This window comes from Rhinolophus sinicus, linkage group LG04, assembly GCF_036562045.2.
Source record: "Rhinolophus sinicus isolate RSC01 linkage group LG04, ASM3656204v1, whole genome shotgun sequence".
NCBI classification, from domain to species: domain Eukaryota; kingdom Metazoa; phylum Chordata; class Mammalia; order Chiroptera; family Rhinolophidae; genus Rhinolophus; species Rhinolophus sinicus.
In genome coordinates this window covers 112,756,657-112,784,562 of record NC_133754.1, presented here as the reverse complement: position 1 = coordinate 112,784,562, position 27,906 = coordinate 112,756,657, and the positions used below count along the sequence as shown (strand labels likewise).

At 39.6% G+C, this 27,906-nt stretch overlaps 1 protein-coding gene across 1 annotated transcript; it reads right to left on the bottom strand.

Moving 5' to 3' along the window:
- Positions 1–1,260: 1,260 nt before the first annotated feature.
- On the bottom strand, positions 1,261–27,280 carry FAM240B (family with sequence similarity 240 member B). The gene is made up of 3 exons (XM_074331573.1): positions 27,037–27,280; positions 11,894–12,039; positions 1,261–1,897 (listed from the first exon to the last, which is right to left on the bottom strand). The coding sequence occupies exons 2-3, from the start codon at positions 12,034–12,036 to the stop codon at positions 1,804–1,806; spliced, it is 237 nt and encodes a 78-aa protein (XP_074187674.1). The 5' UTR covers positions 12,037–12,039; positions 27,037–27,280; the 3' UTR covers positions 1,261–1,803.
- Positions 27,281–27,906: the final 626 nt, after the last annotated feature.

The following is a 27,906-nucleotide window of genomic DNA, read 5'->3' as shown; positions in this document are numbered from 1 at the left end:
GAGAAAACTATAGGAGGACCCAAACTAGATTATTAACATGGGTTAGAGAGTACAGGGGTTCCTGATGGTAGGAAGTAGAGGGAAAAGGGAGGGAGCAAGTAAAAACAGCAAGGACAAAGGAGAAAATATTAATAATAAACTAATAAAATCGTATTAGTATGTATGATATGATCATGTTTATGAACTTTTAAAATTATGTACACCTGTATGGGTATTACAACATCTGAAAAATTAAAAAAATGTCAATCTAATCAATTCTTTCCTCTTCCTAAAACCTGTCAGTGGCTCCCTGTGCCTTTGTGGATCAATCCAGAACCTTCAGCCTGGGCTCCAGAAGCCCTTGCTCACCTCTTCACCTTCCGATAGAACAGCCCCCCTCCTCACTCGGTGTCACAGACACACATTTCCCTTAGACCCCCAATTCCCGCCCTGTAGCCTTTTCACTCCTCTTCAGCTCTTCACACATGCTATTCCTCTCTGCCAAGGACATTCCCCATTTCCTATTTTCCCAGATGACTCTTACTCATTTTTATAGGTCTCAGCTTAAACGTCAGTTTCTCAGGGGTCTGTCCCTTGAGTCCTAGACATGGTTGGGTACCTTGATATATCTTCCCAATGGTTATCTGTCCTTAATGAAATTCTATTTTATTATTAGCCTCTTTTCCCAAACTTTGCACAGATTTTCCCAGCTGCATTTTTCTGTTTATTGGTTGTATCCAAATTGGATAAGAACCCATAGCAGGGACCTGAGCATTGTACCCTGGCTCTCCTAACTGGTGATGTGGAATCACCTCTCCAGCTCTCTTGCCACTCCACGGCTCTTTCGGCCATGATGAGACCTTGTAGTTTTCCAGGGGCAGCAGTATATACCACCACATGGCATCCCTAGTAATGTGTCAGGTTATCTCCCACCTCACTCCCTGGGTCCCTCTGGTCATCTGTGTTCCTTGGTTGCCCAGGGCTCCCCACTCTGCTCCTTCCCCCAGAGGAATGCCTGGGCAGAAGAGCCCTAGTTCCTGCTACTGATGGAATCCGTCCTGCCCAGTGATCATGCTCTGGACCTGAGATGAGGCTACAGTAAGGGTGAATGTAAATTCCAGAATATGTCCGGAGGCAGGTGGAGCTGACACTTACTATAGAGAATTAACCACGACAGGCCTGAGGGAGTTAACACAGGGCACATATCCATGAGGGCACACAACCAAGTTTATTTCTAATTAAGCATGTTTATGGAGAGAAAAGAAAAAAAAACAATTCATGTGAAGAGAAAAAATTTAGTTCAGTTTATTTTCAAACCATATTGTTAATAAATTCTTTTTAGAATAATTGCTTCATTTCTGTAAGTGGTTGAATTTCTGTCTTCAAACAAAGAAGGGACAGGAAGAAAAGATTGCATGACTGTTTTTCTGAAAGACCGAGGGAAGCCAGATTCCCATGAAGGTCGTTGCCCTTGGTCAGCTTAGGTAAAACATTCAGATTTCAAAATGAAATGAAAATGTGGAAATAAATCACACTACATGGATCTTTGAAACCAGGGAGTGCTAATTCCAAGAGCTTTTTATATTAAATAACCCGAGCTTCATATCCCATTGGCGGTCATCCTGTCCTCTGTGCAGGGAGGATTGAGTTGGATAATAAGTCCCATTAGCACGGGGGAAGTTTCACATGTAAATCCCCTTACAAATGGGACAGCAAATAGAGTGTCCTGCTTAGAAAGTCAACATAACATGGGTGTTAGTTTTTTTTCCTAGGAAAGTGCCCTTGGTGTTTTGTTGTCTTTGAAGTGGATGAGGCAGGAGGCTCTTAGGCCACGGTGTTCGCCTGCTTTTCCTTCTCCTCAGGGTTGTCCAGCATCCGCAGCCTTTCCTCCAGCCTCCGCTTCCATTCTTCTCTGAGCCTGAGGAGGGGAAACAATGTACAAGGTATATGCATTTGCTTCCACATCTGCTATCCAGTGAAATTTTCTTTCCTTTCTAAAGAGTATTTTTAAGAGATACACATGGCTTTTACAAATTAGTGAAGAAAAAAAAAAGTCAATAGACAAATGAGCAGTCTATGAATATATAGCTTCCCCCCCAAAAAAATTTATTTGTTTCTAAATTGAGATGTGGACTCAATGTAATCTCAATCAAAATTTCAACAGGACTTTCTGTCGATATGGACAAGCTGATTCTAAATTTTATAAGGAAAGGTAAAAGAAATAGATTAGCTAAAACAATTTTGAAGAAGAAAATTGGAGAACTTACACTATGTGATTGTGAGACTTAATATAAAGCTACCACCACCATCAAGACAGTGTGGCATTATTGAAGGAACAGACAAATATATCAATGGACTAGGATAGAGTCCAGATAAATATACATAAATATGACCAGTTGAGTTTTACAAGGGGCAAAGGCAACAAAATGGAGAAGGCATAGTTGTTTGGTTTTTGTTTTTGTTTTTGTTTTTAACTAATGGTGCTAGGATATCACACATCCATACTCAAAAAATGGACTTTGATCCATACCCCACATCTTACACAAAATTAACTGAAAATGGACCATAGAGGTAATGTACAATGTAGGACTAAGACTTTTAGGAAAAAAATCCCACAAAATGATGTCTGCATTATTTCCCTTGGAATACGAAGAGAATTCTTAGCTACAATACAATTTATGAAAAAAGTGGAATTTTGAAACTTAAATTTGCTCTGTGAAAGACACTGTAAAGAGAGTAAAAGACAAGCTACAAACAGGGAGAAAATATTTGCAAATCACATATCTGTTAAGGGACTTATTTCCAGCATATAAAAAATTTCAAACTCAATGATAAGAAAATGAACAACTAAATATAAAACAGGTAAAACATTTGAACAGACATTTTACCAAAGAAGTTATGTGAATGGCAAGTGAGCACATAAAAGATGCTCAACATAATTAAGAAAATACAAATTGAAACCACAATGAAGTACCACTCACCTCAAATGACCAGAAAAAACAAACAAAAATTCCCAAACCAAAACACACACAGAAGAAAGAAAGGAAGGGAGGAAGGAAGGAAGGAAGGAAGGAAGGAAGGAAGGAAGGAAGGAAGGAAGGAAGGAAGAAAGAAAGAAAGGTAAGTAAAACATAAAGCCAACTCTCACAATGAACGCCAAAACAAGTGCTGGCAAGGATGCTGAGTGCCTGGAACTCTCTTACATCACTGTGGAAATGCAAAATGGTACAGTCATTTTGGAAAACAGTTTGGCAGTTTCTTATACAGTTAACCATACATTTACCTTACTACCCAGTAATCTCTTCTGGGTATTTATTCAAGAGAAATGTCAATTTGTGTTCATACAGAATCGTGTATGTAAATGTTCATAGCAGTTTTATTTATAGTCACCAAAACCTGAAAATAATCTAAGTGTCCTTTCACTGTGGAGTGAATAATCAAATAATAATATGTCCATACAACAGAATACATAGTGCTCAGCAATGAGAGGGAATGGGCGATTGATAAACACAACAAAAATTAATCCCACATACATTTTGCTAAATGAAAAAAGGCAGACTCAAAAGACCACATACTGTATAATTCATTTGTGACTTTCTGGAAAAGGCCAAATTAGAGGGATGGAGAAGAGATCAGTGGTTGCCAGGAATTGGAGGCTGGTAGAGGAGTTAACCATGAAAGAGCAGATGAGGGAATTCCTCAGAGTAATAGAACTGTTCTATATCTTGATTGTGATTACATCATTCTGAACATTTATTAGAACACATAGAACTGTGCACAAAGAGAAATGTACAGTGCTTATAAATAAATCAATTAAAAAGAAAATCTATAGTCAAATGGGCAGAGGATGTAAATTGGCTGTCACAAAAGAAGAAATATAGCTGTTTCATATACATATGAAAAGATCTCAATCAAACCTGTAATTAATGAAATTCAGTTTAGAACAGTGAGATGCCATTATTACCTTTCAGACTAACAATGATTAAGAGTTTTACAACACACATTGTTAGCGACTGTGGAAACTGACACTTTCATACTCAGGGTGGGAGTTTAAATTAATACAACCTCTTTGCAAGACAAGGAGACAATGGCTATCAACCTTTAAAAGACTCTTATCCTTTGACCTAACATTTTCATTTCTATGAGCATATTCCATAATATTTATCCATATATGCAAAAATGTATGTACAAGTATTTTATTGCAACATTGTTTGTGAAGCCAGAAAATGAAAAACAACCTTCAATGTGATTGGTTAAGTGAATTGTCACATCATTACAATGGAAAACATTAAAGAAGAACTGAATGTGCTATCTCCTGAGACAGACTAAGTTAAAAAAGCAACGTGCAGAATAGTGAACATAGTGTAGTCCCATTTACATAAAAATACCAGATACATATTTATTTGCTTATTCAAACGAGTTTTGGGGAGAGATATACAAGAAACTGCCGATGACAGTTTTCTCTGGAGGGCAGGCCTAGGAATGGAAAGGAAAACTCACTTTTAAATATGCACCCTTTTGTAAAGCTGAATTAAAAAAATATTCACTTGTATTAATTTCTTAAGAATAAGAATAACCAAAATGAAAAGCTTGGATAAATGCTTTTATTAGTTTGCTAGGGCTGCCATAACAAAATACCACAGATTGGGTGGCTTAAACAACAGAAATTTATTGTCTCACAGTTCTGGAAGCTGGAATTCCAAGAACAAAATGTTAATTGGCTTGGTTTTTCCCAAAACCTCTCTCTTTGGCTTGTACATGGCCCTCTTGCTCTATCCTCACGTGGCCTCTCATGTGTGTGTGTGTGTGTGTGTGTGTGTGTGTGTGTGTGTGTGATGCATTCCTGCTGGCTCTGTGTGTCCAATCTCCTCTTTAAAAAAGGACATCAGTTAGACTGGAGTAGGGTCCACCCTAAAAGTCTCATTTTTATCTCAATCACCTCTTTTAAAGGTCCTATCCGCAAATATTGTCACATTCTGAGATATAGGGAGTTAGGATTTCCACATATGTATTTGAGAGTTGGGGGTGGGAGGGAGATTGATTCAGTTCATAACAACGTTAAAGCCAAGTAATATATGCTATGACGGGAAAATAAGAATATACAATAAAGAATAAAGAAAAATTGAATTCATTCTTACTTTTTCACTCCTACAGATAACCTTAAAATGAGTAGATAATACTTAATACTCATTCCATGTACCAGCGTATTTTCCTCATAGAGATTCACAGAGGAGAATAACTTAGAGGTTATAAATATTTTGAAAGCCCTAGGAACCTATTACCAAGTTGGCTCCAGGAAGCTTTTTACTTAAAACTCTGCTCAAGAAAGGATGGAAAGAATCTAGTGTGTTAGCCAGTTGTTTGGTGGTGGTTGTTGCTTAAACAGATTAGCAACAAAGGATTGAAAGTTAAAATATTGAGAGAAGAATTAGGGACATGGGGGAATATTGTTAAGACATTGGTTAGAATCCTCATTCTACCTCAACTTTAAATAAAATTAAATGACATAAACATATAGTTTGCTTGTCTGAAAGGGGAGAGAAAACATGGAGCTGCTGCTCTCCCATTAGTGGGCAGCTGTGTCACACACAGGCCCTTGCACATTTTACTTAGGAAGTGATGATTTATTGAGCTTAAATGATCTTCTATTGATATCCACCTATGAGTAATTTTCACAGTTGTATTTCTTCATTATGGTTATTAAGTATCATCCCATAGTTAATTTTTAACTAACCTCTCCAACTTGGAGAGTATCTAGGTTCACAAACTCTTTATGTTAAACATCTCTGAAAGGCTCTGTAACTAAATCTGCCTCCAAAAGTACATGATTTTTGTTACTGAGATCTTTTAAATACTGCTGATAAGGGTTGCTGCCTGTGTGTTTCATTGAACTTGAGAGACTTCTTAATATATAATGTGGACTCGTGCATTAATTAAAGGGGCTTTGCTCTTCCTTGGTGTGGTGGGCATAAAAGTACGCCACTCAGAGATCTTGCTGGCCAGTTGCCTTTTGTTTTGTAAATAAAGTTTGGTTGGAGTACAGCTCTGCCCATTTGTTGACATACTGTCCATAGCCGCTTTCACACAACAACGGCAGAGTTGAGTGGTTGCAACACAGACCACATGACCCACAAGGTCAAAAAAATTTACTGCTGTGTCCTCTACAGAAAATGTTTGCTGACCCCTCATCTACATTTAGGTGAAGGATGGAGAAAATCTTACTAATGCAGATTAAACAGAAGTGTGCAGTGTCTACAGCTATTATGTTGTAAATAGCAAAAATAAATTGTGGAAATATTCTTTCAGTAGTAGAAAACTGTTATCCTTAATGATGTGACCTCTTTGCTAAATTGGATAGTAACTAAACATTTATTCATTATCTGATTTTGTCAAGTCATGGTTGCATTGCAACTGTAGGTTAGCTATAGAGAAAAGAGGTTGGCAAAAACCAATAGAATGATACTGCGAGAAACAATTGGCTACATGGAATTTATAATAAAAAAGCATTGTACATTTTCTTATTATTTGCAAATTGTGAGTTATACATCCTTTACACCAGTAAAATTTACGATACTGTACATGTATACATTTTTTCCACAGAGAACCAGTTGTTAACCATTTATCAGCATACCATAACATCCTCCCCATTTTCTCTCACAGGTGCTTTTCCCAATAAATCTCTTATTTATCTAATCTTGCCTTGCCCTCTGCTTCTTGGAGGACCCAATTTAACACATTTGGAATGATGAATTCATTCTAGGAACAGAATTTAGGAATCCGGGGTTTATGACACATTTATTCATTTTTTTATAGCAGCTCTATCACTATTTCTTGCCAGATGGTGAAGGATTTAGGATCCCATCTCCCCAAGTTCCCTTTAGAGCCTTTTTAATGAATATTTATACTATTTACTGCCCCTTTCTGGTCAATATCTTTTATCATTGTGTTGCTGGTGAATACAAGTACCTATGCGGACATTTTATTTTTGTAGTAAGAAAGGTGAGTATGAGGAAGATAATGCTTAAAATTTGGTGTGCTGACTCTGATATACTAGGAGAAGAGCAATATAGCCGGAGCATTAACACGTGAAGAGAACAACTTTTCCTTACGCCTAGACATATTGATCTCACTTTTCAAATAGAGACCAAATAATGTTTACTATTTATTATTTTAGATTCACTTGATTTGTGGAGGAAGTGTAGTTAATATCTAGGAATACAGATTCTCCTTGGTAAGTATGGGGTTTGATTAGAAAATAGGATGGTGTTCTGTGAGCTTCTTGAACCAGAATCATAGTGTCCTTACCAGGCACACAATTAGATTTTTTCTATTATGTGCTAGGCACTAAATATATGTCAGTTTGGGTCCTCCAAGAAGAAGATTTGGAGGAATCACCCACAAAAAATAAAGGGGGAGGGAACTGAGGTAGTCAGGGAGAGCCTTCAGACTTCTGTGCTGGTCTGATACCTGTGAAAGGACAGAGGGAAAGAAGGAATGCACAGTTCTGAGAGAGCTTGGGCTGGGCTGATGGCCTTTCCCTGAGCAAAAGTCACCCACCAGAGGAGCCCAGTCATGCAAGCATTGCCTCTACCGTCCCCAGTCAGTGGCTGGGAGCAGTCAGGGTAAGTTTGGCCTCAGCTCAAATGCAATGTCAGATCCAGAAAAGTGGCAGCTAGAGCTTTTAGTCAGCTATGGTCCCCATGGCAAGTTATCTTGAAGGAGCTCTGAGTAGAGCACTTCTGTGGCTACCCACATATGTAAAGAAAAGTAGTAAAATAATAATCGTTGTCCATAAGGAGTCTATAGTTTGCTGAGTTCTTGATCTTCCATTTCAAATCTCCGTACTCCAGTCACAATCTCCACACTTTTGTTTTAATATGAAAGGTCGGATATTGATTTTGCTGGTCCTATTCCAGTACAGTAAGGAACATGAATTTATAGTGGCTTTTTCTTAGTGAGGAGAGATGGCCTTGATCTTGATTTCCTGGTGACCTGCAGCTCACTGGCCGGGTCTGGTCGTGGGGCAGATCCTATCAATAGTCAATGCAAGCCAGCAGCCTTGGCAAACTGATCTGACCAACCCAGTCTATGGCCACTTTCCCCACCCCCTCAGTTTGAATGAAGAATCAAACTAATTTTTTTTCTCACTGTTGTTCTTTGTAGATTAAATCTTATTTCACAAAATGTTTGAAGTAATGATTTCATTTGGTTGGGGGCTTATGAGTTGGATATTTTGTTACTTGCAGCCGAAAGCATCCTGATTGACAGATGATAAGAATCTGAGCAGAGAGAGGTGAGTGGTCTTGAGTTGAGGCTTGATAAAACCCTCTCCCCACTCAAGTCCACCAAATTTAATGTCTACCTGACACTATGAGTTCTGCTAAAGTCTGATGAGGTATTTTGCAGACTGTACTTCTTGCATTAAACATTATTTTTTTTATGTAAGCACTGTATGTTTCTCAGTTATGATTATAGGCTGGTCATTTAGACTTAAGTATCCATATAATTTATCATCCAAACTGAGATACTTTATAAAATAAAAGGGAGTGCAATCCATAATTATAACGGAATAGTAGGTGTATAACTGACTGTCCCAACAAACCCGGTTTTGTTATCGTACTTATGCTGCACTTGACTTTTCTCAAATTGCTTCAATCAGTTATTTGCAAACAGTTTTCACCTTCTCCAGGGGACCAACCCCACCCATGTTGCATTGCTTCTTTCTACTCAAACTCAAGAGAGACAAGGGTTTCCAGCTTTGGGGCCACCCACTTCGGTTTGTGATCTCACCTCCAGGGCCTCGGCCAGATACATCAATTACAAGGGTAAATGGATTCTCTGAACTCTGGCTGCATTCTTCTCAGTCAGTGAACCCGCAGGCATGTGTTAATGAGTGTGTCCATGGCAAAACACCTGTTTCTGTTCCACTTAGCTTTGGCACAAGTCCAGCAAAGAGAGGAACATAAGGCAATATTGGCTTTGTTCTATCAGCAAAGCGGGTGGTGGGAAATTTTGAGGTTTTTGTCTTCTAGTGTTCACTTAGAACATTTCTTGCTTGCACAGTGGCTGGAAGATTCTTATTCTGTTAGGACAGCATTTCAAACTGTTTGCTCAGATCAGCAAGATTAAAACTAATGTCCTGACATTCTCGTTTTGGTTTGAGAACATTTAAACTCTTTTTGTGCAACCTGGTTCATGGGGGATATATGTGGGTGTGTCTTTTGTTTTGTTTTTGTTTCTTAACAACAATAATGACAAAACCACTAGGTTGTGAGTTTTGCTAAAGTCTGTGAGTCCTGCTAAAGGCTGATAAGGTATTTTGCAGACCTCATCAGATTGTCATTCGTTGTTTACCAAATTGAGAATGCTTTCGGGGTTTTTATTCACAGTTTATAAGGACAACAGCTCTGGTAAGTGAGACTCAGGAGCAGAGGAGGGGACCACCGGAAACTGCCTCTACTCCCCCATCCTTAAGTCTTCCAGTGCTCCAAGCAATGCAGAAGTTCTGTGCACGCCTTTAAACTTTTAGGGGACATAATGAGGAAATCCTTCATGATGAGCACATTTTGTAGATTTATTCTTTTGGCTATAGAAGGAGAACAAACTGCCCCAAATTTTGAAGGGACTAATTTCTGCTGCACATGGGAGCCTGGAGAATTAATGCACTTGTTTGATGGACCATGTGCAATTGGTTGCCTTTTCTATAACTTTTTTTCTCCCTAATTACAAAATGGCAGGTTATTGTTACAAAATAGAGCATACACACATAAAATCTGCCATCCTGTGAGTCAAAAATAACCACTTTTAATGTGTTAGTGTATTTTCTTCTAAACTTTTTCCTATACAAGCAGATAGACTGTGTGTGTGTGTGTGTGTGTGTGTGTGTGTGTGTGTATGTGCATGGGTGTAGACAAAAACCAGATCATATTGCAAATTTTGCTCTTAGTCTCACACCCCAGGGCTTCTGGAAGGGAAGATGCAGTACAAGGTTCATACTAGGATCTGGTTCCCGGTGGGCTTCCGGCTAGGACTGAGGGGAGGAAAATGGCAGGGACCACACAACTGACTCTCCTCCCTCGCCTGGAATCTCCAGGACTAGATGCTCTAACATGCAGAAAAGCCTGGTTTTGCTTGCTGGCTAAACAGAAATGTAGCTGGAATGATGGCAGAGCTCATCCCTGGATATGGAGAGGGGCTATTTGCCCTCAGGAGCTTAAGAAAGGGTTTTATAAGTTACTGTTGGTTGAGCACAAGTGAATCACACGTTCAGCTCAGCATGCTCAGAAACATGTAGGCGTGGTGCTTTGCTGACCAGCAGGACACTCAGCTGCCACTCCATCTGCAAGTGGGCATCTTGGCAAACAGACAGCCTGGCTGGGCTGTTCCCATTTTAGGGACCGAGAACCCAGATAGTCCCTGAAAAACTGAGCTGGTTCATCTGCTCCAAGGCTCTGGATGTGTGCGGGCCTTTGTATTCAGAGCAAGTTGACACATGTGACACATCATCTCTCATAAGTGAATATTCTCCTTGGAGTAGACTCCTTTCGCTAGAACAAGTTCACTTGCTTATAAGGAAAAGACTGCGCTATCCTTCCCCCAAGAATCTTAATATGTATCATCCCAGATGTGGAATCTTTCATTCATATATATATATATATCTGTTGACATAACCCTAAAACTTAGTGTATCCTCATGTGCAGGGCATTGCAACAGAGGCGGAGTGGGGAAGAGATATTTTTCAGTTTGTCAGGATATGAATGACAAAACTTTCTTGTTTATGTAAAAATGTCTCATCCTTATCTATAATCATTGGTTCTCAGTCAGGGTGACTTTGCCTTCCAGGACATTTGTTAATGTCAAGAGATATTTTGGTTGTCACAGTGTGAGAGGGGAGTCTTAGTGGTGTCTAATGCTTTGAGGGGTTCTGCTGAACATCAGAAGACGCACAGGACAACTCCTGCACAACACAGAATTATCTGGCTGTAAATGTCAATAGTGCTGAGGTTGAGAAATCCTGGTATAAATGGTGACAAGACTGAATGAGTAGATAAATTAATCATGTCTCACAGACAACAGTTTAGTGGTTACCAGAGGGTAAGGGGGTGGGGTTGGTAGATGAGGGTAAAGGGGATCAAATATATGGTGATGGAAGGAGAACTGATTCCAGGTGGTGAGCACATAATGTGACATATACATGACGTATTACAGCATTGTTCACCTGAAGCCTATGTAACTTTACTAACAAATATCACCCCAATAAATTTTAATTAAAAAAATTAATTTGTGTATTTAATTTTCTATATTTAATGATGTTTTTTACATCTTAAAAAGCTTGCTGGCTGTGGAGACTGCCTTTCTCAGGGCTCACCCTTTCTTAGAGATAGTAAAAGCCTTGGTTGCTAGACCAACCCTGAATCTGTGGCCCCAATCACCTCCTTATCTAACTTTCACACATAAAGCCATATTTCTCCTGCCCTAAATCATCCCACAGCCAGGTGCGAGGCAACTAGGGACCTCCATCTACAGACTAGAGCCCTCCAGAATTATTCAAACCAGCCAATCCTAGGCTATTTATGCTGATCTGTCTTCCCTTTGACATGGAAACCCCCCAAAAGGCTCTGACCTTTCCCCTTGCTTCTGTCTTCTGCCACCTGATCAAAACCTGATGCTTCCCCTGTGACCCTGAATGACTTGTGGTGACCTCCTCTCTGAGACCTGTGAATATAATAAACTTATTCCTTTCGAGCCTCGTTCTCCTTTCTTCTTGTGGCTGCGTTGATTTTACCATACCACATCCAACATTTGCATTCTCAGAACAGCAAGTAGTGAAGATAATTCAGTTTCCCCATCTTTACATCTGGTCTACTTCTGGAGAAATCTACTTTACAAAAGTAGAGAGAAACAATCCACATACTTTCTCAGGGCGCTCCTTCCCTGACGATTTTCCTCCAGTTCCCGGTAACAAGTCTGTTTGCTAATTTCTTTTTCCCAGAAGGATTTGAGCTCCCGACAAGTTTCACAGCAGAAGACTTCCCGACGGACATATTGGTTGTTCATCCCCTAAACAAAACAAAAACAAAAATCAAATCCCAGCCCTTCAAATAAAGAGCCACTCTAATTTTGGCATCGTGAAAGATGAGTCCAGATTCACTGCCATTTATACTTTTTATGACTTGTAGACAAAGCACAGTCACCGTGAGTCTGTTTCCTCAATTATAAATGGAGATAATATTGGTTATGTCAGAAAATATTGTGAAAAAGTTTGCAATGAACAAAAATTAAAAGGGTGTCTAGTAACGCTTCCAGCATATCTGATTACACAAAGGCCTGGCCCTTTCATTGTCTTTGAGCTAGTTTACAACTGTGTAAATTGTAGGGAAAATATGGTAATGTAAATGACTCTTGAACATAGAAATTCAAATAAATTTTGTCCAGTGGGATGCAATTAATATCCCTGTGGATATCAATCAATTTTTCATGTACTTGTAAATTCACCTCAGTATTCTTGACTGCCTATATATGTGTGTTGATTTTTAATTCTCTTTTGAATCAGTTATAATATCTTACTAGTTTTCTCATTAATTAATAAGGTGAATAAAATATTTGACACGTTTATTTTATATTTGTATGAGATTCATGATTTTAACTTTCTTACAAAATTATCCTTTAACTGTTACTTCACAGTTGTGTGGGTGTGTAAAATGGATGGAATATGCAAATAGCAAATAGGCACTCAATAAATGTTATGCTCTGTCCATCCTTTCTCATAGACTAAGAATAACCTCTATGATTCATTGAGCACACAGTGTGCGATAAGCATTTTATACACACCGTTGCATTTGAACCTCACTACAACTCAGAGATGGGTGACTTCACACTCATTGTTCGGATGAGGAAACGGACAGAATTTGCCTATAGCCTCATAACTGAACATGAAAGAGTGGGAATCTGAACCTAGGTCTGTCCATCTTCAAAGTGGATGCTCTCTCCTCTGTAGATCTTCATCATAAGAAATGGCCATCGTACTTGAAAAATGGTCACATCCAGAGCAAGCTCGTCTGGCATGTGTGGGTGTATCTCATGAAAGTACACGTTTAACACTCAAATATGCTTACTTTTACCTGAACACTGACCATTTTCAGATATTAGTGGCTCTGGCAGGCAGGTAGATACAAAGGACTGCAGAACAGATCCCTCTCTGCCTGCTAGTGAGTTCCTGCTCAGAGAAGAGTTTCGGCCCTGGCTGGAGATTGGAAAGAACCTGCATGTGCACTCCCCCGCTCCAGAGCCCCTGTGATCCCGTGCAACTCGGATTTTCCAGTGCAGCTGGAGGATTGGGCATGGGAGAGGACTTCAGAGAAGGAGATAAATGACACTTATTTCTTATTTTTATTTATCACATAGAATAGTAATTCTATATTATAAATTATATGTTTTATAATATACAATGTAATATAAAACATACAATTTGTAATATGGAATTATTTATAACACAGAATAGCATAGAATATTTTATATTTTATTTATGTTATGTTTATAATAACAGACTGACACATGTATCAGAGAGGAGGCAAGACCTTCCCACTTGGAGGGATGTGTAAAGGCTCTGAATAGAAAGAAGCTTGGATTCCTGGAACTGAAAGCAGCTTTAAGTATTACATAAAGATAAAAAAGACACTTCTCTCATTTTTCCTTCTAGACCCATTTTCTAATCATCTAGTCATTTCTGTATCCAGGAGCACGTGAGAGAGCATATGGTGATGTGGGGCAGGGCGGTGATGACAGCAGATGGGTAGTTGGAGAGAAGGGAGAGAACGTTCCAGTGCCTCCATCTGCCAGGGGACCTATGGGCGAGTCTCACTTATTGTCACACATAGATATGCGAGAGCCATTGTTCTCTCATTTTGCCCACAAATAAGTTGATTTTTTTAATTGAAATATATTTGAAATATATATTGTGTCAATTTAAGGTGTACAAGTTGACCTGATAAATTTATATATTGTAATATGATTGTCACTGTAGTGATAGTTAACACGTCTATCACATCACATAGTTATAATTTTCTGTAGTGGGGATAATTAAGATCCAGTCTCTTAGCAAGTTTGATGATGATAATACAGTATTGCTGTCTATAATCACTATACTGTGCGTTAGATCTCCAGGACTTATTTATCTACTAGTTGCAAGTTTGTAGCCTTAAACAGCATTTCTCCTATTTCTCCATCCCCTAGTCCCTGATAACCACCATTTTACTCTCTGTTTTTATGGGTTCAGCTTTTTTTAGATTTCATGTATAAGTGATATCAGACAGTGTTTGTCTTTCTCTGCCTGACTTACATTACTTGGCATAATGTCCTCAAAGTCCATCCATGTTGTTGCAAATGCAAGGATTTCTTTCTTTAATGTTCTTCTATTCAAATAATATTCCTTCTATTTGATCGATCTATCTGTCTGTCTGTCTATCTTTCTATCATCTCTATCACATCTTCTTTACCCATACATCACTAATTACTGGGGAAATGCCAATCAAAACCACAATGAGACATCAACTCACAACTGTTAGAATGGCTATTATAAAAAAGACAAGAAATAACAAATGTTGGCTAGGATATGGAGAAAAGAGAACCCTGTGCACTGTTGGTGGGAATGTAAATTGGTGCAGCCACTATGGGAAACAGTATGGAAGGTCCTCAAAAAATTAAAAACAGATCTACCATATGATCCAGCAATTTCACGTCTGGGCATAGACTCAAAGGAAATGAAAATAGGATTTTGAAGAGACATCTTCACTCCCAAGTTTATTGTAACATTTTTCACAATAGCCAAGGTATGAAAGCAACCTAAGTGTTCATTAATGGATAAATGGATAAGAAAATTGTTTCTGAGACATGAACTGACTTTGCCAAGGTCACACAGCTGGTGTGGCTGTCAGAATCCAAAGCCAGTACTCTTCCCACAGCACCCACCCTGGCCCTGGACAGGAGGAAGTTTGATTTTGGTGCCCTCTCCACCTTGGAGATACCCAGAGGTCCTTCTCTTTCTTGTGGCTGATAAACACCAAAGAGTCTGTGACTTAGCAGAGTAGTTTCTTGAAGAGAGAGAGCAGGACTTATTTTGTTGTTTTTTGTAATATCTTGAAGCTTAGTTATTCTTCATTAAATTGAATTAAATGACCCCCCTTCAAAGTTAATTTCCCCATAAAAAGAGCAGGCCTGATGATGGCAATGGCCCCTCTAGAGTATGTCAGACAGTGGCGGAGGGTCTGACTGTGAGTGAGGATGGGGAGTGGGTGGTGATTTTGTACTTTCTGGGTAAGGGAAGTGCTCAAACCTGGCTGCCTTCTGTAGTCTTGCCTTGCGGGCACCATCACCTGGAGTCTCTCAAGGTTCCCTCTGAGCCCCTGCTTGAGTTCTGAGGAGGGAGTGGGGCCCATCCTGCAAAGGGAGTAAACGCTACATCTTCTAAGGGCATATTTCCCTTAATCACACATTCCTTTATTACAAAATACTCCTAAAAAATTTCAAGTTCATATTAGGTATCTGGTATTCAGAGAAATAGCTTGGTCAAACAGGCGCTCACTGGAATTTTTATCTTTTCTTGAAATTTAGATTTAACATTTTCTTCTAAAGAGTTTTTCATTAAAAAAAAAAAAAAGGCCTATGAAGGAACACATCCTCACATGCCACTTCATATTCACTCCATTTGGAAAAAGGTATGGTTTGGATACGGAAGGAGGGTTTACTCTAGCAGTCCCTGTCATTGCAGAATCATGAGCTAGGTTAAGAGAAATAGCTGAAAGCAGGGTGGTGTTCCAATTATATCAGGGTGAGCCCAAAGGGAACTGGGAAGCAGACCCTGAAGAATCTGATGCGTGCTGGCTCTGTCTCCTGTTCCTTTTGGGTCAGGAAGCTCTTCTGGGGCCTCTGTTTCCACCAGGGAGCTTGAGTGCAGTGGCTGTATCCTTCAGGAGGACTGCAAGAAGGGTCCTGATCTCAGACGCTCTCAGGGGGCAGGCAGGCGTCATAAAAGAGTGGCACTGCTAGATCTGAGCAAGAGGGAGCAGTGGCCATGACAGAGCACACGCTCTGCTTCAAGACATCACAAATGCAAGGTGTCGAACATGGTGCTGACTGAAGAAAAGATGGCTTCAGGCTGGATGCCGTCTGAGGGCTCCTTGGTTGTTCCTGGTAAGGGAGGCCTTCTCCATCTACACCTTCGGCCTGTGTCTTTCTCCCTTAGCTTTTGTGTTTTGTTTTTTTAAGATTTTTGTATTGGGGAAGGGGAACAGGACTTTGTTGGGAACAGAGTGTGCTTCCAGGCCTTTTTTCCAAGTCAAGTTATTGTCCTTCCAATCTTAGCTGTGGAGGGTGCTGTTCAGCTTCAAGTTGTTGTCCTTTCAGTCTTAGTTGTGGAGGGTGTAGCTCAGCTCCAGGTCCAGTTGGCGTTTCTAGTTGCAGGGGGTGCTGCCCACCATCCCTTGCAGGAGTTGAGGAATTGAACTGGCAACTTTGTGGTTGAGAGGATGCGCTCCAACCAACTGAGCCATCCAGGAGCTCAGCGGCAGCTCAGCTCAAGGTGCTGTGTTCAATCTTAGTTGCAGGGGGCGGAGCCCACCATCCCTTGCGGGACTCGAGGAGTTGAACCGGCAACCTTGTGGCTGAGAGCCCACTGGCCCATGTGGGAATTGAACGGGCAGCCTTCGGAGTTAGCAGCAGGGAGCTCTAACCGCCTGAGCTACTGGGCTGGCCCCCTCCCTTAGCTTTTCTCAGAACGTCCCCCCTGCTCTCCTTACAGGACATCATGAACTATCACACTTTTATCTGCTCCTTCCTTTCTGCGTAGTCTCCCTAAGCAACCCTTTTCCTGCCTCTGCACTCGAGCATGCGAATACCACCCTAGTTGGCCAGACTTGCTCTTGCTGTCATCCCAGAAGCACCTGGGGTTGCAATTCTACACAGAGACTCACCTCACCCACTAGGGGACATGTTGACACAGCTGTCCTGACTGCCAACACAACTGAAGTCCCCACCTCACTCACCAGCCTAGAAGCTGTGCCCTAATAGTCAGGATGGCCAGGGAGCTGAGAAGGATGACAGATAACTGTTGTCACTGTTGTGACTTTGGTCAATAAACCCTTCCCATGTTCTGAGCCCCAGTTTCATTATCCATGAAGTGGAGATTAAATGTGGTAATATAGAGGAAAATGCCCAATACATTGCCATTAATTCCCCAAGTGTTTATCTATCAACACAACAAATGTTTGCCCTCAGGAGCTCACAGTCTGTTGTCCTGCCCCTTACTAGGGATCAAAATGTTAACTGAAGTTGAATCAACACCTAAATATGTTCTTATTGTCTTTAGTTTACACATGATATTAATGCTTTGCTCCTTAATGACTCAGCCCATATTTAAGGTTTATTTATCTCTGTTGCTGGGCTGACAAGATTAGAAAGCCTTAGATCTCAGGGATAAGATGCTTCCCTTCTTGTCCTAAGGCCCAGGGTTGGCCCGTGTACAGAGAAGCCTTTAGCAAAAGCTTTTGGTGATGAGTTTCACCCTTACATCATTTAGGATTTATATTTTGGATCATTGTGGTCAGACCTTATAAACACATTCGCTGAATGGTGCCCAACAGGTTTAAGAAGTGACTGTCTTACAAAAGGTGACAGTTGCCACTCTGCTCAAGATTGAACTCAATCCTCCCATGTTATTTCAGAGTCTAACTGCTTGTTTTGCTGGAAACTGCTGGGAAACTTGAACTTCAGCATTTAAGATGATGACAACTTGTTAAGAACTTCTACTACAGGAAATGGATTCTGTTTTAGAGGAGCTGTACCATTCTTCTCCCCTTTTGTTCTTTACTTGTTTTACATTTGTTGCTCCATTTACTGTGCTCACTGTACGAAGCATGGTAGTAGCTGGGACTGTCTGCTCTGTACCCTCAAGACAGAATTGATAGCAATTTTTGAAACACAAAATAAAGCAGGGAACAGGAAATAAGAGGTGTCTACTATTCCCTAGGGTACTGACAGTTACTCTGCACCTGCACTCTTTCTGCTCCAGGCAGAGAAAATGATCAACTATGTGTTATATGTATCTAGTATTGTCCCCATCGGGTCTCTCATGAGGGTGAAAAGGCGTTATTTTCCTTTAAGCACTGTGGTCTCCTATGGGACATGTCAGTGGTGCTCTTCTGATCACAGGAATAAGAAATTGTAAGGATCTTCTAGTTCAAACTCTTATTTTTTTATGGGGGAATTTTTCAAGCTCGGATGTTTCCATTATGTTCTTATGCAACTGACTTTTTTATAAACCCAAGTTTAGATCTTCACACTCATTTTTTTATTTTTTTATTTCAATTTGCTACTTTCATCCTATGGTGTATGCAGTTTGGAGGGAAATAGACTTTTCAGGAGAGCATGCGTGTTTTTTATGTCTTTTTACTTCTCTGAGATTTTCTGAGAATATAGGCTAATTTCTTTTTCTTGACACACTCAATGGCTCAAAACTCAGAAGCAGCAAATTTAAATAACAATAGTGACTAAAAGTTCACATGAATGAATTATTCTGGTTATTTTCATAACAAACACTTAAGAATAGTATCTGCTCCCCCCACTCTTTAAAAATATCTATCAGGTTTACTGCATTTGTCTTTTCGTTCCCCCAATTTTGATAAAAACATGGGTAGAGAGAAATATTTCTCTCTGTTAAGATACACAATAGGGTAAAATGCATTGGTATTGGCAATGATACTCAGTCCTAGGCGGGGAGAAAGGGTGGAGGTGAGTTCAGGGATGGAGCAGGACTTTTCTCACTACCAGGCCTGATAAAACCTGCTACCATGCCTTCCCCTACTGGCTGGGGGTTGCTGGTATGTGATCTCTGGTTTATTATTATGTTCTTTATTGAGTATTTACTGCATACCTTCATTCTTCAAAGTGCTTTACAGTTCACATTCATTTCTTACCCTATTCTTCTCCACAGTTGAGAGAGGAGGTACAAAGAGGCAGGCCATAGCCCAAGGTCATCTCATTGAAGGTGATGGAGTTGGGTTCAAACCCTGCCCAGCTTCAAAGCCTGTGCTCATCACTGTCACACTATCCAGCCAGCCAGCTAGCCAGAAAGATGAGTCTCATGGGAAGAGTTGGGTAGCTTGAGAAACATACCTGTTGGTTAAATTTGTTCTGAGCAATGTGAAAATCTCTAATTCTTTATCAAGGCAGAACTACCGTAGATTAATTTTTTCAAGATTTTTCCATGCTTATTGCATTAAGAGAAATATCCTTACTCTTCTCCAATACCTCCTGTCTGAGATGCCCACTATTGTCAGTTTTATGTGTGTCATGATAAGGACATAAACACAACACACACACACACACACACACACACACACACGTACACACTAGTCCACATGGGACACTGACTCATCCTATACCAGCACTTTGTAAAATGTACCCTCCTCATCTTCCTGCACATATGCTCATTCCATCACCTAGCAAGTCTGCCTCTATAGATGCCGGGGGACATTGCTGTCACTTCATTTCCTCTCTGGCAGTCTTTGTCACCCACAGTGAAAATACTTTAAGGAATGATGTTCCTAGGTCCAGTTGCTAAGATGACTACAACTGACTGTGCTCGTGAGACAGTTTTGATGGATTTCTCCTCCCATTCCCCCTTCGGGTTGCACTAGATGGAGAGTAAAATGAGTTTTCTTCCACTTTCCTCCTTCACAGATGGAAGTGGGAGCATTACGTGAAAGTACTTCTCAGTTTAGCACCTTTTTAGAAAACATTTTCTTTTAACCTCTCCTCTAAAATTCAGTCAGGCTATTTGATTTTAAGTCTTGAGTCTCTCTCCACAGTTTTCCCTCCCATTAATATCCTTCAAAGCTACCTCAGATGTCGCCCACAGTACAATACTTGGGTCTTAAAAAAAGACGCAGGTGAAATAAAAGGTCGCCTGTGGCAGCATGGGTGATGTTGGGAAACTTACATATCCTTTCTGAAGCTTACATTTTAAATATAAAAATGGATTATTCTGAGAACTAAATGGAATTAGCGTTTGAAGCGCTTAACATAATACATGGCCCATGGGACATGCCCATCAGCAGCAGCATCATGACCATCATCACTTCCATTCATAGCAAACCGCATTGAGTACAGTCTTAAATGTTATCTCATTTAATCCTTAACATACTGTGGTAGGTTTTATTATTTCCCGTGTTGGTGGGTGGGGAAGTGAATCTGCGAAGTGGAGTGACTTTCCCTCAGTCTCAGAGCTAACTATGGGGAGAGGCAGAAATCCAGCCCAGACCTGCTGACTTCACAGTCCATGGTCTGTTCACTCACTGGGTGCTGACGTGACACATAAGTAATAGTGAGCGACGAATCATGCTCTGCAGTTGCTAATGAGATGTTGAAAATTATCTCATTTAATGATACCAATAGCTCTGGGAAGCAGGTCTGATTATTTCCCCAGTTACCAGACAAGAAACCAGGCTTAGAAGATTTAAGTTCTCGTCAAAATCACAGAACCAGTAAACGCTGGTGCTGAACTCTGACCCTATGCTGTCTGATTCCAGAGGTTCTATCATCACCTCCCAGTTTGAACCACTTTCCCCCCTCATTTAGAGGAAAGTTCACCTACCCTAGAAACAAATAAGGACTAATTAGTGTCTGTCATCAGAGAATATAATTACCCCCAAAGCTCTGCCAGGGCATTGCTTGGACCCACCCAGGTCCAACCAACACTCTCAATCCTGACAGTGTTGGTGGGCTTGATCTGGGGGCGTTGGGCACTAGATCAGACAGCAGCCTGTGGAGGAGGGGAGCACTGAGTACCTCGCTGGGATGACAACAAGTAAGATCATAAATATCAATCTCATTAGTTGATCTGTTCAAAAATTAAATTTCAAAATGCTGTATAGATCAATATTGAATCAATGGACACAACTGGAATACAGAGAATAATTTCCTAAAGTTGATATCTGTGTCATGATTATGAAAGAGAATGACTACATTCTGAAGAAGTACACATTGAAGTATTTCGAGGTGAAGCCTCATGACAAGTCAACTTATTCTCAAATGGTTCATAAAAATATGTAGAAAGATAAAGCCAATAATAAAACAAAGAGGGTGATGACAGGTGAATCTGGGTTAACAGTATATGAAAACTCACTGTTATTGTAATATTTCAGAATCCTGAAATTATTTCCAAAAAAAACAGTTTAAAAAATAAAAATTACTTTTTTCTCCTTTCAAGACAAAAATTGCTCTTTACCTTGCTTCTCTCATGTTTACCATTGCCGCCCCCCCACCCCACCTCTTATGCAGTTCACAAATCTCTGTAAATAAACCCTGGACACACTTTACCTTTTAAAATCCTTTGTTCTGAGCAGTTTGTAAAGACAAAAGTAAGAAAGGTCTTAAAAAATAGATGGAGGACACTGCAAAAAGACAGAGGAACCAGCTTGAAAGAGCTCCCAATAGCCCAAATTGGGAACAATTAGAGCAGTAATTACATGATATTAGTTACAACCTAAAGAATGAACCCAAACTAATATAAATTATTGAAATACATAAACAAATGAGAAGGGACAATTGTTCTTTTCAGAACAATTCTGATCAATACATTTAGAAGAAATGAAGGGACAAAGAAATCACCATGAGAACAGCATGGTTATCGCGCAGGCGGGATTCACTGATGAATGCTAAAATTAGTGGATGAAACTTCAAGGAGAAACAGGATATTTTCATAGTTTCAAAAATATCCCTCCAAAAATTACTAATTACTGTGGTGTAACACATGTGACCACAAATTCTTTGCTCCCCCCACCTCAGGTGGGCTGAATTCCCCACCCCTTGCATCTGGGATGACTTGGTGACTGAGAAGAAAATAGTAACTTCACGGTAGAGAAACAAACACCACCTTAGCCGTGTGATCAAGGTTCACATCACTGTTATAAGCCGTGTTGATATCACATGCCCCCCTATATGATGTGACAAGAGGGATATCGCCTCTGTGGGATACTTCCCCTAGCTCCACAAAGTTCAGTCTATTCCTGAGAAAACTGCAGACAAATTCAAATTCAATAACAAAATACCTGATAGCTACACATTAACCATGTTAAGGTCGGGTGCCATGCTGGACATGGAAGACAAGGAAAGACTGGAAAATTATCACAGAATGAAGGAGACTAAAGAGACGTGAAGATGATAGATAGATAGATAGATAGATAGATAGATAGATAGATAGATAGATAGATAGATAGAGAGAGAGAGAGAGAGAGAGAGAGAGAGAGAGAGAGAGAGAGAGATCTCTCCTGGATTGAATCCTGGAACAGAAAATAGGACATTAACGGGAAAATTGCAGGAGTCTGAATAAAGCCTGCAGTTAGTTTTATTGCACCAATGTTAATTTCATACTTTTGATAAATGTACTCGGTTATGTAAGATGTTAACATTAAGAAAAATGGGTGGCAGATTTGCAACTTTGTCTAAAGCTACAATGATTTCAACATAAAAAGTAAAAAAAGAATAAGCTTTTATACAAGAGCATATACATCTTCCTGACATTCTAGACAGTTATGAATTATGGCTCAGACTCTCACTGAAGAATGTTTTCAATGAAACAGATATCATGTCCTGAAACCAGCAGCATCATGGAACTCAGCTTGTGTCATGGAAAAAGCCCTGGAGTAGGATTTAGGAGACTTCTACTTTCCATATGGGCAAGTTACTTGAACTAAGTCTCTGTTTTCTCATCTGTAAAGTAGAACAACAAATACTTTCACAAGATTAATGTATTTTCCATTGAAAAGTAAATGTTTACCACCCAACACTGTACATGCTTAGTAAAACCATGGGTTGTCTAATTTACATCCATAATGTTGATTACCTACAAATCAAGGGCCACAGACTCAGAAGCCTGGGAGGTCCAGGTGTGTTTAGAAGACTCTGTTGAAATTTCTAGAATGCATGGCCCATTTAAAGGAATCACTGCTACTCAGCTCCGATTGATTGTTGCCAGTGGAGCATGGTCCCAGTGCTGTCAGATATTTGAGTTTTTCAAGAGAAGCTAGAAACTCTGATATTTAAAAATGTGTAATTTATATGTTGATAATGAATTTAAGACATTTTGAGGCACTGTATGGACCACAAAAACATGTCTGTTGGCCGGATTTATACCTTTTTGTCATCAGTTTTTGAGTCCTACATGAACTAATGGGGGAAACCTCAGAGTTCCCCATGGATCAGGTAGCTCTACCTTAGGTTACAGGAGAAACGTACACTGGGCACATGTAGAGTTAAAATAAAGCACCACAAAGCAAAGCAATCAGAGGTTAGCCTCCTCTACCTCCAGGTCACTATTGAGCACTGTAGATTTAGACTGGTAATATCCAGGCTGTTTCTTTTCATGTGTAGTCCCTTAGCTGGGGATGGAAGGGAACGAGGAGGCCATTAAGCCCATCCTGCTATACACACAGAAGCCCCTGCATCTGCGTCTCCCAGCTCCATGGAAGCATGGAGAGCCTCCAGGGCTGGCTGAGTTGGGACCAGGACCTAGGTCTCCATTCTCCTTGACTTCAACCACATACTCTCATCCCATCAGCTAGATACTAAACTACCGTGAGGCAAGGACCTCGCTTAATATGGCACCCTTCACACAGGGTGTCCTATACTTGCTTGTCCAATGGACAAAGCATCTCTGATTTCCTCAGGGTGATACCATTCATCTGGTCAGTCAAAATTATCCAATGAATTTTGAATTAAAAGTGATCTTTTACAGCAAATTTTATATTCTATTCTTATCAAAAACTTATCAAAGGTAAATTGGCTAAAATTTTTTTTAATTGGCTAAAATATTGTCCTCCCCGCCCCCCCATCCCAAACTTGTAGACCAGTGGCTATTTGACAATCAGTAATCAATGTTATTTTTTTCTGAACAGAAAACAGGCTGCGTATCTCTTTTAAGAGTGAACTCTAGCCAGGGTCTGATGGAGCAAAATAATGGTGTTTTCAGAAACCCTTTACTTTTTCTTTTAGAAAATGGAATACTTGGAAGAAAGTATCATCTCTACTTTTCTGTTGATTGAGGACAAAATCACTGTGGTGGTTGTTCCACATTGCTGTCTCACAGGCTGTGCTTTCCACACAAGCTGCATCATTCTGATCAATGAGGAGTAATTCCTTAGAAACACAAGAGGTGTGAGAGGCAGGTATGTCTAAATGCACAAATTCAGGAGGATTGTTGGAGTGGGAGGAGGGAGCAGTGAGCATGGCTGTGAAGGAAAGCAAATATAGTTGGCACAGTTGATGGTGGTAGTAAAGGAAATAAGACACTTGAGAGCAAAAACAATGAGACCGATGTAGATGCCTGATCACTGCACTGTACACCTGAAGCTGAACAATAATGAATGTCAACTATAATTTTATATATATATGTATGTATGTATATGGTTACAGGAAGTGGAGTACAGCATGAGGAATAGAGACAGTGGAAATGTAATGGCTCTGTGCGATGTCAGAGGGATAGTGGATGGGGGGCGGGGGGTTCACACAGTGAGAGGGATATAAATGACAAATCTCTAAGTATTACTTTGTCTTGTGCACCTGAAACTAATAAAATAAAAAAATATAAAGAAATTATAAAAAAAAGAAAAGAAAAAAAATAATAAAAATAATGAGACCGAATAGCATTCACTTTCCTTTTACTCCCTGAGTACTGTAGGACCGTATTTTTCTTTGCTTCCTTGTTGTTTGGGGTGGCTTATATATTTGGAGATGCATGTGAAAATTATTACATGCCATAATTTATTCAATCATTCTTCTCAGAAAATCCCCCCAATAATTTGGTCAACGGGTTACCAAGTTTTACACTATTAACACAGATGCTCCTTTAAGACTCATTTTTAAAAAATGTACACGTAGTCCATGTACACAGCAAAACATTTCAAAAAGTACTGGAGGATATAAAACTAACAGTGAACGTCTTTCCTCTTTTCTCATTGATGCCAGCTACACTCCTCAAAGCTATCCACTGTTAATGATGTCTTATTTATATTTCCATTTTAATGAAAGCACTGGTGTGTGTCTATATGCATATATAACATTTTCTTTTTTGCTAGCTAGACCGTACTATATATACTGTTCTGCATTCTGCTTTTTTCACTTAAGAAAAGATTTAATTACCAGCCCACATGGATGGATATGCCATAATTTACCTAACCATTCTTGTATTGATGGATATTTAAATTCCTATTCAGGTCTATTACAAAAAACACTCAGAGTGAATCACTTATTTTGTTCACACATTCAAATATATCTGTAGCACAAACTCCTAGAAGTATAATTGCAGGTCAAAGGTCATGTGCCTCTAAATGTTGAATGCCTAATTCCATATTGCCCTCTGCAGGTATGCGAGTGTTGGCACATTTAAGGACTTAGAAAACCCTCTTGCATAGAGAGACTTCAGTCTCTACTAAGGCAGGAAAGACCAACTGTCAATGTATTCAGTTCTTAATGAAAAGACACAGGCACAGCTTCTGGTCTTGTACTCAGGAGAACATATCTGAATGTGCTACCCCAAGAAAAACCCTGAAAAGTAGTTGGCACTCAAAAAATATTTGCTGAATTAATGAATAAAATCATGGCAATGCCGATACAGCGACAATATGTGTTTTAATGTTATACTTCAAACATAAAAAACTCATAATTTGTTTAAATAAACATAACTGCATCAGTTTTACTGCATTCTCATGCTAATAGGAAACACACATAGTTAGAGGTAAGTAAAAAACAAGCGTTTAAGTTCTACCAATTGATAGATATTCTAAATTGCCAATTATAATTTCTGCTTCTCTTATTTAAATATTTGGCTTATAATTATTTTAACCATATTATCATTAACACACAGTTATTTCTTAAACACATGGATGTTTATTTCTCTCACACTGCTTAAATGGTTATTATTTTATAAGTTTCATTCAATTTGTTTAGAAAGTTTATTTTTTAGAATTTGGCAAAGATTCTTCACTTCAGTCTCCTCATCTATGAATTGAGGTGTTTGGTTTAGAAGTTTATCGAGATTCTCTCTGGCTCTAATAGTCGGGGAAATCCATCAGCATCAAGTTCAAGGAAAGAGTCTATACCTTCAACATTAGAGGGGATTTGCATTTTAGTTACCTCACTTCCAAATGAGGATATCTGGTTGCCTTTCCCATATGTGAAGGGAAAATACCAATAATTAGACAGGCTTTTAGCAAAAGGGGACTGTTCTTTGCTAAACGAATGGTTCTATTTCTCTGCATTTCCCACAGCAAAAGCATTTTTAACTAGAGTTTATATCTATTGAGAGAACTAGTTTTACTTGCAGTAACTCATTAGCAATTTGGAAAATTCATAATTCCAATGGCAATTTTTAAATTTACTAACTAACTTACACGTAAAGAGTATTAGAACTCCCTTTTAACTGAATACTAATGTAATCAAATAACATTTCTTGAACCTTGATTTTGTGTGAGACTCAAGCACTTATGTCATCTAATAAGGGGATAGATAATGGTCAATTAGATAAACACAAACAAAAGAAAATTCTAAAGTTTAATTTCCCAAGTCCCAGGTTAGTCAATCAACTAAAAACCCCAAATTAACATTCCTCCTCCTGAAGATCAGCTTTCTGAGAAGCCTCCATAGTTCTAGCAACTATATGAATGTTTCCTTAGGTCTGTTATTCATCAATCAGCATGAGATATATTGTTTTTTATTTTAGTCTTAGAAGAGCCTTATCAGTGAGATCAACACTAATTTCTGTTCTTTATTTTTTTCCTCTCACACTGCTTAACTTGAAATTCATGCCTTATTGACTCATAGAAACCATTAAAGGAAAAACTCTCTTGGCCTGTCTAAATGAATTTCCAAACTGGTAGGCTGTTCAAAGTGAGGAGAAAATGGGTACGAGTGGCCAACAAAGGCACAGGAATAAGGGGTGTGTCTCAGTTCCCAGCCGCAGATGGGAGCTGTTCCCACTCCTGACAACACAAACTCAACAGACTGTACCTTAACGATGAATTTGCAGGTGAACTGATATCCTGCTGGGGTGCAAAGGAGGGCAAGTCTCACAGCCCCACTCCTGATTCCTCCGCTCCAATTTGTGAAGGCCAAAGGCGCCGTCCTGAAATCCCATTGTTGTAGCCCTTTATATATGGAATGGAGGACTTACAGAAATCCCTCGGCCTTTCAAGGTCATTTGAACCAAATTAGTAGCAGAATCAGATAATATCTTTCCAGGGACATTGCAGCCTTCCCTCATGGTGAGAGATGCTCTAAACATCTTTTGCAACTCCACGTGCCCTGGGGCAGGGCAGGCAAGCTTCTGTTTGGCAGGTCCCATGAGTGCTATGACTTGGCCTGAAACAAGAGAGGTGATTTAGAACATGTACTGGATTATCCATGTGCCCTGTTCCTCTGAGACTTGTGAAAAGCCACCCCCTGCCCCTCAGTGTGCAAAGGGGACTGGAATGGTGGGACAAGTCATTCTTGGGTGTAACATTACAGGAAGACTTAGAGAGGTATCTTATTCTTTGGAGCCATTAATCCTTGATCGGAATCTGGTGATGACATATCACGGTCTGCTTAGTTCTCTCCCAGTTGGAACAGGAATTGACCTCTGATGAGTGTTTTCCAATAAAATACATCCAAGTGAGATCGACTTCTCCTTTTAGAGTGGCTCTTATCCTATTGTGGAGGAGAACATTTTGTCCTTAGGAAAAACATTTAGAATACTCACTCATCTGATAACAAAAATAGCTCTGGTTTTCATCAAAGCCTTCTCCTATGCTACTAATTACATATCCATGACTTAATTCAGTGGGTTATACATGTAAAACTTACACATGACAACTTGTCTAATATTGATGTTCAAATCTT

Bases quoted from the DNA above. Each gene is read 5' to 3' on its own strand.
- FAM240B (XM_074331573.1), bottom strand. From the start codon at position 12,036: ATGAACAACCAATATGTCCGTCGGGAAGTCTTCTGCTGTGAAACTTGT. The intron at 1,898-11,893 runs GTATGTGGATTG...TCCCCTCCTCAG, and splicing joins GGAAGGAGCGCCCTGAGAAA to GCTCAGAGAAGAATGGAAGC.